Source organism: Babylonia areolata, chromosome 20 (assembly GCF_041734735.1).
Source record: "Babylonia areolata isolate BAREFJ2019XMU chromosome 20, ASM4173473v1, whole genome shotgun sequence".
In the NCBI taxonomy this organism is placed as follows: Eukaryota; Metazoa; Mollusca; class Gastropoda; order Neogastropoda; family Buccinidae; genus Babylonia; species Babylonia areolata.
Window position 1 is genome coordinate 52,948,119 of NC_134895.1, and position 12,904 is coordinate 52,961,022.

The following is a 12,904-nucleotide window of genomic DNA, read 5'->3' on the forward strand; positions in this document are numbered from 1 at the left end:
CTGTCAATGTGAGAGTACACTGAACTTGGAAGTATAATGAGATTATTCATTTTTGTAAAGTTTATATGATCTAAATCCAAGCTCGGTTTATTCATCTCGCATGTTGGGACAGGCGAAAAAGAAGGTTTGACATAAATATTCTTACTATTTGTCTTTTAACTCTTTATCATGCCAGAAGTGAGTGTGTTCGAAGAAGTTAAAGATCGAATTGGTCTGGCCAGTTTGGCAAAAACCAACGACTGATTTTAAATCAGCTTCTTTTTCCAAGAAAACTTACGCTTCTTTCATAATAATAAAACTGGAGTGATGGCCTGGAGGTAACGCGTCCGCCTAGGAAGCGAGAGATATGAGCGCGCTGGTTCGAATCACGGCTCAGTTGTCAATATTTTCTCCCTCTCCACTAGACCTTGAGTGGTGGTCTGGACGCTGTTCATTCGGATGAGACGATAAACCGAGGTACCGTGTGCAGCATGCACTTAGCGCACTTAAAAGAACCCACGGCAACAAAAGGGTTGTCCCGGCAAAATTCAGTGGAAAATCCACTTCGATTGGAAAAACAAACAAAACTGCACGCAGGAAAAAATACAACAACAACAACAAAAGGGTGGCGCTCTCAATGTAGCGACGCGCTCTCCCTGGGGAAAGCAGCCCGAATTTCACACATCTGTTGTGACAAAAAAAGAGAAATAAGATACAAATAATATATCCCGATGTCAACCAAGCTTGAGAGATACAGTCACGCGCAATTTTGGTCAGAACATCAGAGAAGCATCCCAAAAGAGTGCTGCTCTTTCTGGGTCTTCCACTTGACAGAGATCACTGACACTCACCCTCTCCATTTTAGATTTTGTACTCTATCTTTCCCACATACTGTTCTCTCTGTCTGTCTGTCTGTCTGTCTGTCTCTCTCTCTCTCTTGCTTTCTTAGTCCCCTCCTCCTTGCCCCCCCCCCCCCCATGCCCCCCCTCCCCTCCACCTCAACCGCCCCCCTTTTCATTCGAATATACAGAAATGTCGATTTCTAATTAATAATAACAATTATCATTATGATAGAAATGATAATAATCCAAATGATGATAATAATATCATTTATTTTCAGTCTAATATCATCATCTTAGACGAACAGACTATAAATAAATAAACGATAAACGAACGAACACTTGACAGCGGCCATCAACAGAAGAGCCTGGAGAAGGTCGTCTGTCTCTTCAGCACCTATGTCCCCACGAAGATCCCCAAGCTGAGGGACGATGTTGTTGTTGATGACACCCCCCGAAAACGGAGTATGGCTGCCAACATGGCGGGGTAAAAACGGTCATACACATAAAAGCCCACTCGGCTCGTATATACATACTCGAGTGAACGTGGGAGTTTCAGCCCACGAACGAAGAAGATTGAAGTTGTTGATGATGATGATGATGATGACTACCGAACTGTTATCACGCGGTATGTCTGAGAAGCACGTTAGGTTGGTGCCTATATGAGGCACTTGTTACATCCATATTTTCTGGGCCCGGCCGGGAGGGTCGGGGGTGGGGGAGGGCATCTTTGGCGGCCCGGCTCACCCCCATGCAAGATGTGGTTTAATCGGAAAATGAATTAGTTCACACATTGGCACAACTCCTTCAAACTAGAACGGTACTCAGTATCGCAATGCTGGAAATGCACGGGTCAACAGAGAGAACAAATGCACGTGCCAACAGAGAGAACAAATGCACGTGCGGACAGAGAGAACAAATGCACGTGTCAACAGAGAGAACAAATGCATGTGCCGACAGAGCCAGAACAAATGCACGTGTCAACAGAGAGAACAAATGCACGTGTCAACAGAGAGAACAAATGCACGTGTCAACAGAGAGAACAAATGCACGTGCCGACAGAGAGAACAAATGCACGTGCCAACAGAGAGAATAAATGCACGTGTCAACAGAGAGAACAAATGCACGTGTCAACAGAGAGAACAAATGCACGTGCCAACAGAGAGAATAAATGCACGTGTCAACAGAGAGAACAAATGCACGTGTCAACAGAGAGAACAAATGCATGTGTCAACAGAGAGAACAAATGCACTTAGTGTCAACAGACAGAACAAATGCACGTGTCAACAGAGAGAACAAATGCACGTGTCAACAGAGAGAACAAATGCACGTGTCAACAGACAGAACAAATGCACGTGTCAACAGACAGAACAAATGCACGTGTCAACAGAGAGAACAAATCCACGTGTCAACAGAGAGAACAAATGCACGTGCCGACAGAGAGAACAAATGCACGTGCCAACAGAGAGAACAAATGCACGTGCCAACAGAGAGAACAAATGCACGTGCCGACAGAGCCAGAACAAATGCACGTGTCAACAGAGAGAACAAATCCACGTGCCGACAGAGAGAACAAATGCACGTGCCGACAGAGAGAACAAATGCACGTGCTGACAGAGAGAACAAATGCACGTGCTGACAGAGAGAACAAATGCACGTGCCGACAGAGCCAGAACAAATACACGTGTCAACAGAGAGAACAAATGCACGTATCAACAGAGAGAACAAATGCACGTGTCAACAGACACAACAAATGCACGTGCCAACAGAGAGAACAAATGCACGTGTCAACAGAGAGAACAAATGCACGTGTCAACAGAGAGAACAAATGCACTTAGTGTCAACAGATAGAACAAATGCACGTGTCAACAGAGAGAACAAATGCACGTGCCGACAGAGAGAACAAATGCACGTGCCGACAGAGAGAACAAATGCACGTGCCAACAGAGAGAACAAATGCACGTGCGGACAGAGAGAACAAATGCACGTGCGGACAGAGAGAACAAATGCACGTGCCAACAGAGAGAACAAATGCACGTGCGGACAGAGAGAACAAATGCACGTGCCGACAGAGAGAACAGATGCACGTGTCAACAGAGAGAACAAATGCACGTGCCGACAGAGAGAACAAATGCACGTGCCGACAGACAGAACAAATGCACGTGCCAACAGAGAGAACAAATGCACGTGCCGACAGACAGAACAAATGCACGTGCCAACAGAGAGAACAAATGCACGTGTCAACAGACAGAACAAATGCACGTGTCAACAGAGAGAACAAATGCACGTGCCGACAGAGAGAACAAATGCACGTGCGGACAGACAGAACAAATGCACGTGCCAACAGACAGAACAAATGCACGTGCCGACAGAGAGAACAAATGTACGTGTCAACAGAGAGAACAAATGCACGTGTCAACAGAGAGAACAAATGCACGTGTCAACAGACACAACAAATGCACGTGTCAACAGAGAGAACAAATGCACGTGCCAACAGAGCCAGAACAAATGCACGTGTCAACAGAGAGAACAAATGCACGTGTCAACAGAGAGAACAAATGCACGTGTCAGCAGAGAGAACAAATGCACGTGCCGACAGAGCCAGAACAAATGCACGTGTCAACAGAGAGAACAAATGCACGTGTCAACAGAGAGAACAAATGCACGTGTCAACAGAGAGAACAAATGCACTTAGGAGAACAAATGCACGTGTCAACAGAGAGAACAAATGCACGTGCCGACAGAGAGAACAAATGCACGTGCCAACAGAGAGAACAAATGCACGTGCGGACAGAGAGAACAAATGCACGTGCCGACAGAGAGAACAAATGCACGTGCCAACAGAGAGAACAAATGCCCGTGCCAACAGAGAGAACAAATGCACGTGTCAACAGAGAGAACAAATGCACGTGCCAACAGAGAGAACAAATGCACGTGCCGACAGAGAGAACAAATGCACGTGCTGACAGAGAGAACAAATGCACGTGCCAACAGACAGAACAAATGCACGTGCCGACAGACAGAACAAATGCACGTGTCAACAGACACAACAAATGCACGTGCCAACAGAGAGAACAAATGCACGTGTCAACAGACAGAACAAATGCACGTGCCAACAGACAGAACAAATGCACGTGCCAACAGACAGAACAAATGCACGTGCCGACAGACAGAACAAATGCACGTGCCGACAGACAGAACAAATGCACGTGTCAACAGAGAGAACAAATGCACGTGCCGACAGACAGAACAAATCCACGTGCCAACAGACAGAACAAATGCACGTGCCAACAGACAGAACAAATGCACGTGCCAACAGACAGAACAAATGCACGTGCCAACAGAGAACAAATGCACGTGCTGACAGAGAGAACAAATGCACGTGTCAACAAAGAGAACAAATGCACGTGCCGACAGAGCCAGAACAAATGCACGTGTCAACAGACACAAATGCACGTGCCAACAGAGAGAACAAATGCACGTGTCAACAGACACAACAAATGCACGTGCCAACAGAGAGAACAAATGCACGTGTCAACAGAAAGAACAAATGCACGTGCCGACAGAGCCAGAACAAATGCACGTGTCAACAGAGAGAACAAATGTACGTGTCAACAGAGAGAACAAATGCACGTGTCAACAGAGAGAACAAATGCACGTGTCAACAGACACAACAAATGCACGTGCCAACAGAGAGAACAAATGCACGTGTCAACAGAGAGAACAAATGCACGTGCCGACAGAGAGAACAAATGCACGTGTCAACAGAGAGAACAAATGCACGTGTCAACAGAGAGAACAAATGCACGTGTCAACAGAGAGAACAAATGCACGTGCCGACAGAGCCAGAACAAATGCACGTGTCAACAGAGAGAACAAATGCACGTGTCAACAGAGAGAACAAATGCACGTGTCAACAGAGAGAACAAATGCACTTAGGAGAACAAATGCACGTGTCAACAGAGAGAACAAATGCACGTGCCGACAGAGAGAACAAATGCACGTGCCAACAGAGAGAACAAATGCACGTGCGGACAGAGAGAACAAATGCACGTGCCGACAGAGAGAACAAATGCACGTGCCAACAGAGAGAACAAATGCACGTGTCAACAGAGAGAACAAATGCACGTGCCAACAGAGAGAACAAATGCACGTGCCAACAGAGAGAACAAATGCACGTGCCGACAGAGAGAACAAATGCACGTGCCAACAGACAGAACAAATGCACGTGCCAACAGAGAGAACAAATGCACGTGCCGACAGACAGAACAAATGCACGTGTCAACAGAGAGAACAAATGCACGTGCCGACAGACAGAACAAATCCACGTGCCAACAGAGAGAACAAATGCACGTGTCAACAGAGAGAACAAATGCACGTGCCGACAGAGCCAGAACAAATGCACGTGTCAACAGAGAGAACAAATGCACGTGTCAACAGAGAGAACAAATGCACGTGTCAACAGAGAGAACAAATGCACGTGCCGACAGAGCCAGAACAAATGCACGTGTCAACAGAGAGAACAAATGCACGTGTCAACAGAGAGAACAAATGCACGTGTCAACAGAGAGAACAAATGCACTTAGGAGAACAAATGCACGTGTCAACAGAGAGAACAAATGCACGTGCCGACAGAGAGAACAAATGCACGTGCCAACAGAGAGAACAAATGCACGTGCCAACAGAGAGAACAAATGCACGTGCCGACAGAGAGAACAAATGCACGTGCCAACAGAGAGAACAAATGCACGTGCCAACAGAGAGAACAAATGCACGTGTCAACAGAGAGAACAAATGCACGTGCCAACAGAGAGAACAAATGCACGTGCCGACAGAGAGAACAAATGCACGTGCCGACAGACAGAACAAATGCACGTGCCAACAGACAGAACAAATGCACGTGCCAACAGACAGAACAAATGCACGTGCCGACAGACAGAACAAATGCACGTGCCGACAGAGAGAACAAATGCACGTGCCGACAGACAGAACAAATGCACGTGCCGACAGACAGAACAAATGCACGTGCCAACAGAGAACAAATGCACGTGCTGACAGAGAGAACAAATGCACGTGTCAACAAAGAGAACAAATGCACGTGCCAACAGAGAAAACAAATGCACGTGTCAACAGACAGAACAAATGCACGTGTCAACAGAGAGAACAAATGCACGTGTCAACAGAGAGAACAAATGCACGTGTCAACAGAGAGAACAAATGCACGTGCCAACAGAGAGAACAAATGCACGTGTCAACAGACAGAACAAATGCACGTGTCAACAGACAGAACAAATGCACGTGTCAACAGAGAGAACAAATGCACGTGCCAACAGAGAGAACAAATGCACGTGCCAACAGACAGAACAAATGCACGTGTCAACAGAGAGAACAAATGCACGTGCCAACAGACAGAACAAATGCACGTGTCAACAGAGAGAACAAATGCACGTGCCAACAGAGAGAACAAATGCACGTGCCAACAGACAGAACAAATGCACGTGTCAACAGAGAGAACAAATGCACGTGCCGACAGACAGAACAAATGCACGTGCCGACAGACAGAACAAATGCACGTGCCGACAGAGAGAACAAATGCACGTGCCGACAGAGAGAACAAATGCACTGACATGTCAACACTGAGAGAGAACAAATGCGCTGACGTGTCAACAGAGAGAACAAATGTGCAAAGAACATTGTTAGCCTCTTGTAAAACCTTTATTCCTTTTTTTTTTAGTAGTCTGAACTGAAGCATAAACTTAGATTCATTATTATTATTATTATTATAGTAAACCAACCACTGACAACATAGTTCACATGACTTACCCGTGACTTCCTCGTGTCTCAAAGAACACAACTTCCTTTGGGGGAAAAAAAAAACAAACCACTGTTCGATTTTCATGACAACTTCTTCTTCTTCCTCTTCTTCGTTCGTGGGCTGCAACTCCCACGTTCACTCGTATATACACAACTAGGCTTTTACGTGTATGACCGTTTTTACCCCGCCATGTAGGCAGCCTTACTCCGCTTTCGGGGGTGTGCATGCTGGGTATGTTCTTGTTTCCATAACCCACCGAACGCTGACATGGATCACAGGATCTTTAACGTGCGTATTTGATCTTTTGCTTGCATGTACACACGAAGGGGGTTCAGGCACTAGCAGGTCTGCACACATGTTGACCTGGGAGATCGGAAAAATCTCCACCCTTTACCCACCAGGCGCCGTCACCGAGATTCGAACCCGGGACCCTCAGATTAAAAGTCCAACGCTTTAACCATTCGGCTATTGCGCCTGTCCTCATGACAACATAATACTTATTCAGTCTTGCTTGCATTAATTAGGCTCTTTGTCACTACGACCTACAATTCTTTCCTTGTTCTTTCACACAAGCACTGTCCTCACTGGTTCAATTCTTCAACTGAGCTGTTCATGCTGTTACTGTCCCCTATTGTTGCCAACTCAGTTTAGTCACAATCAAAACTGACAGAGGTCACAGAACTGGATGTTGAAGATTGCTGGTTGACTGAGAAAGAGAGCCGGAGAAATGGAGAGAACTCAGTTCTTAAAACTTTTTATCTTAGGATTTAGAGAGAGAGAGAGGGGGGAGGAGGGAGGGAGGGAGAGCCTGAGAGAGTGAGTGAGTGCCGGTGAGTGTGTGTGTGTGTGTGCATGAATGTATACATTCGCGCGCGCGCGCGCGCGCGTGTGTGTGTGTGTGTCAGTGTGTCAGTGTGTGTGTGTGTGTGTGTGTGTGTGTGTGTGTGTGTGTGTGTTTCAGTTGAGGTGTGTGTGTGTCAGTGTGTGTGTGTGTGTGTGTTTCAGTTGAGGTGTATGTGTGTCAGTGTGTGTGTGTGTGTGTGTGTGTGTGTGTGTGTGTGTGCCGTGTGTGCCGTGTGTGCAGTGTGCCGGTGAGTGTGCGTGCATGTATGCATGCATGCATACGCGCGCGCTTGCGCGCGTGCGTGTGTATGTGTGTGTGTGCCGGTGAGTGTGTGTGCATGTATGCATACTGTACTAGTATGCATGCCTGCATGCGTGTGTGTGCGTGTGTGTGTGTGTGTGTGTGTGTGTGTGTGTGTGTGTGTGTGTGTGTGTGTGTGTGTGTGTGTGTGTGTGTGTGTGTGTGTGTGTGTGTGTGTGTGTGTGTGTGTGTGTGTGTGTGTGTGTGTGTGTGTGTGTGTGTGTGTGTAGTCGTGAGTGTTTATCCAGGTGGTGCTTGGCTTGCGCGCTAGCAACTAATGAACACGTTCATGTGTACTGTGCATTGTCAGGAGCACATTTATGGCTGTGATGATGCAGATGTGAGTTACCCTAACTCAGGAGGGTTGTTTTTGTTGTTGTTCTTGTTGTTAGTGTTGTCAAGTGACGGCGATTATTAAACATTTGCCAGTGTGCGTGGTTTTGCTCAAGGTTGACATAGCATTTTATGCGTCTTCTGTATACATTAAGTTGACTCGGAATGACTGTGATTCCCGTGTGTTGTATGCGTTTTACGCTAAAAAATGAATTTCTCTTCTTGAGACAATAAAGTATTGTGTATTTTGTATTCATTTAGTGCCATCTGCAGCGGCCAAGTCATAGACATATATATTGTACTGCATATATATCTCATGGATATATCTCATAGATATGTGGGTAAAAAGTGCGCGCACCGTGTGTGGGTGAAAGGACAGCAGGTCAAAGGTTGCCAAGGTTGACAGAGTTGACTTCCGTTGTTGAGAAATGGGACCGAGGTAAACAATATGGCGGACTGTCAGCGCATTTGAAGTGAGTGACTAAAATTAATTATAGTGACAGCTAGCAGTATAGCTTCATCCAGTTTTTTTCGATAGTGTCAGAAGGCAGTCTTTCGAGTTACACGGTTGTATTGGAGTAATGTATTGTTGTACTGGTTTATTTCATGTAACTGCCAATGCAGCTTTGATAAAGATAGACGATTCAATCTTCAACTTGATTCGTTTTGCTGTGTAGAGGAAAGGGGTATTTCGTACAAGACTGTCATTTGTATGATATTTGTTGAACAGTTACATGTTCGGACCATGAAATAAACATATACAGCTATTGGGTTTGTGACAACAAGGCGGTATGTCATGTACTTCCAGAGATCATATTCATTGAAAGTCAGAGCACATCGTCGTTATTATGATATCATTGTCAAAAAGGTGTGTCTTATGATATGATATAATATAATATGATATATATATATATATATATGTGTGTGTCTGTGTGTCTGTGAGGTAAGTCATGCTCCCCACCATGCATGCTCACCAGCTTGATATTGTGAACATCACCAGTGCCAAATATCATGTTGTAACCTTTACCAGAGACCACCAATATAACAAACAGCAAAAGGAGAACACTCATTGTAGATTCTTTATGAGAATCCTGAAAATCTGCAGGCACATTGTACGGTAGTCTGTCTAAAAAGCTTTGGTGAGGCCCCTCCTTGGATAATAATATATACTAGTATCGTCAGGGTTCAAATTTAGCAGGTGTCTGGGTGCAAATGCTACGAAAAGTTGGCTCGGGCACACAAATTTTCTGTTAAGAGTGCCCATTTGGCACTCAAAAATTGATAGAGGCGAAAGGAAATTGATTAAAAGACACACCAAGAAAGCAAGCTCGAATGCAGTCGTTGGAAATGTAAAGTGTCATCTACTAGCGCTTGCTTTGTGGAGCAGCATCTTTGCATGTTCGCGAACGGATGTTGACATTTATGGCGCGTTAGCTACAAACGATGTTTCCCGTCTTCAGTGTTAAAAAACAGGCCCATGGGGTTCAGGTGTGTCGACATTTTGAATGTGGTTTCTAAACATCAACACAAATGCAAATTATAACTCAAAGATTTTATTTCATTTTATTATGCTGGCACTCAAAACCACAATTGGGCATTCAAATGTTTTGTCCAGAGTGCCCGACCTGCACTCAAAAAAAGGAGTTAAATTTGAACCCTGATAGTAATTTAGTAGTTGTGTGAGGGATACCTTATCAACTGCTTCCATTGACGTTATTAAAAACAACTAATGAGCATTAACTCTCTCCATACGAATGGCGAAAGAGACGACGTTAACAGCGTTTCACCCCAGTTACCATCATCAAAATATTGCAAGCAGAAGGCTCTTATACTGAAGAGGTGAATGTTGACAAAGAATACCACTATTCTGACGACGGAAGCTAAAGGTTGGGTCATTCAGACGCCCACTGGACATCCGAAGCGTCTGTGTAGAGGAGAAGAGAGGACTGGCCGTACTGAGTGAGTTAACAGGCAGAACTGTAAACCTACATCCAGTAAAGAGGCCATGCTTCAAGACCTTGAGTGGCTGTTATTGTAAACCTAACAGAAAAAAGGCCTGCATGTCATGTGATAGAAATTTAGACACATCTAGTCTCTGGCACCTGTAATATTTACTTGGTCTGTGGATCCCCAAAGAAAGAATAGACCACATTCCTGTATATACACTTGAGGCAGGTCCTCACTGTCTGTACAGGCAGAGCACTTTTCTTCACTCGCCATGTCTCCTTTGGAACTTCCCACCTGAGGATGTTGCCACATCACCCATCCTGATCTCCTTTCATGTCAAGATGAAAGCCACATTTAGAATCTATCTGCTTTTACCAATGCATTTTCATAATATCAGCTGTACCTTTTTGTGGAAGAGAAATCATATTCACCAAAGTTCCGATCAAATGGACACACTGGGAAAGTGCAAGTAGTGAATACCTGGAAAACATAAGGCACTAAGTACTAGAATGATGGAAGAGTCTATGCCATCAGTTAAAAAATAAAAATAAAAAATGAAAAATTACAGTTGACAGTACTGTAAATAACCTTGTAAGTTTCAGTATGTAGTAAATGCCCACCTTCCCTTTAGGTTGAAACTGTGCATAGGGTAAAATAACTGTACCTTGGTTCAGTAGCCAGTATTTTGTTTTAGACGGTTTGCAGAAAGAGGTAGGCCAGTCTCTGTACATTCAGTAATCCAGTTGAATACCAGTCACCATTGGGCTGCAAAACAGACCTTTTATATATATATATATATATATATATATATATATATATACGGTTGAAATCAAACTCTCACCTTTTTATTGTCCAACAGGTGACTTCTCATGCATGCAGTAGATGCCCAGCCAATACTTTGTGGTGAAGCTAAATAAGGGAGTGGGCTTGTGCAAAGGGTAAAGTGCCAAGTATACGCCCACCCCCAAGTTTGGGGTGAAATTTGTGCAAAGAGGGGGTGGGCGCCTACAAGGTATTTTACAGTACATCACTGCTTCTCATTCCAAAGTAGATATTGTAGATGGATCAGTTTTTGTTCAGTATGCTCAGGGCCCCAGTGCATGTTTTCTTATCATTTGGAGATCTGAAAAAACCATTCATCCGTGATTCATCCGTGTGCCAAATGTCCTTGCAAAAATACTTCCTTTTAGTCACACACACACACACACACACACACAGACACACACACACATTTGAAATTCATTGTCCTATGAGAACACTAGCTCTCTGTATATCTTTCTCACTGTCCGTTGTCTCTTAAAAATTCAGTTGGTGTACATGTGTGTGTGTGTGTGTGTGTGTAGAGAGAGAGAGAGAGAGAGATGTAAGAGAGAGAGAGAGAGAGATGTAAATCATATGTTTTCCTGAATGGCTATTGCCTGGGACCGTAGGAGCAACAACTGTAAAACAACTTATATGTTTTTTTGTTGTTGTTTTTATTTGAATGACAGCATATCAACTGAGAGAACACAGGACAGTCTGCACAATGCCACAGCTTTACCTGAAAGAAGTGGAACCATTTATCGTGTCTCACAAAAATGGAAAAAGGTCCAAAGGAGGTGACAGCGCACTTTCCAGCATTGGAGAGCAGAAAGTTTACAATCGCCGAACAACCAAACGTAGCACATCCCTCATAGCCACAGATGCTTTGCTGTTGTGTTTGGAGTTCTTTCAAATACTGGCAGTGCTGCAGGCTATGTCTTTGAAATGGATATGGCCTAAGTCATGGATCAGAACTGCCAACTTCATCTTCCTGTTCAATGTGGATGTTTGGGAGTTTATCAAGGTACTTGTTCTGAATATAGGTTGGAGAATGTGTGTGTGTGTGTGTGCGTGTGTGTGAATGTGTGTGCATGGATGCACAATTATTTGAAAGTGTTCGCATTGAAATGATTCTGTGTTTTTCTGTCTGAAACGAGAGAGTGTATAAACATTAAACTATTGGAATAACATTACAGCTTTATGAGAGAGAGAAATATGCACTCATGTGCACTTATATGAGGTACAGTACAAACTACACAATTATGTGTCATATATATATACACACTGCAGGGGCAGTCTATAAACTATATTCATGATACAAAAAGAAGATAATCATAATCTCAGTGATACTGATTATTGCATGAACAGTTGATAATGATGATCATGATAATAATGACAATTAATTTGTCAGTTATTCTTGTGGAACTAAATTCTAAAAGCAGTAAGGTGAATACCCTTTCATACTGTAAATGGTCTTATCACACATTGCTTTCATGATACTTACAGGTAGATTGTGGCGCCTTCGTTGGGGCCCGTAACTACGATACCCCCAGCGACACAGTCAGCACCAAGTTCTATTACATTCTGACAGGCTGGGCATCTTTCTTCATCGCGCTGATGCTCATCTGGGCAGTGATAAGGATCGTGCTGCATCTACGCAAACCTGCCTACCTGCTGGTGCACGTCGCTAGACTTCATCGAGCAATGATTATCATCATACAGATCATGGCATTGCCTTTTGGGATGTCTGCATTTAAGGTATGCAGAGAGAATGTGTTTGAATGAGAAAACGGGTCTGTGAGCATGTCTGTGACAGTTCTCTCTCTCTCTCTCTCTCTCTCTCCCTCTCTCTCTCTCCTTCTCTCTCTCTCAATACTAATGATGTTTGGTTTTGTATCTGTGCGTATGGTCAAATCTGAAAGAAAAAATGCAGGGAGTGAAGGTCAAATGCAGATCATAGAAAGATACAACTTTTTACAGAGACTGTGTATGTATTATGTATATGAAATATGACAGCTTTCTGCCATCCTCTTTCACTCTTTTTAT

General features: G+C 44.1%; 1 protein-coding gene across 1 annotated transcript in view; it reads left to right on the top strand.

Moving 5' to 3' along the window:
* The first annotated feature begins 8,517 nt into the window (after positions 1 to 8,517).
* Positions 8,518 to 12,904, top strand: part of LOC143294718 (uncharacterized) — a 35,789-nt gene continuing 31,402 nt past the window's right edge. The window contains exons 1-3 of the mRNA XM_076606138.1: positions 8,518 to 8,583; positions 11,548 to 11,882; positions 12,365 to 12,616. Of these exons, the coding sequence (XP_076462253.1) occupies positions 11,583 to 11,882; positions 12,365 to 12,616 (552 nt within the window). The 5' untranslated portion in view covers positions 8,518 to 8,583; positions 11,548 to 11,582. The remainder of the gene's footprint in view (positions 8,584 to 11,547; positions 11,883 to 12,364; positions 12,617 to 12,904) is intronic.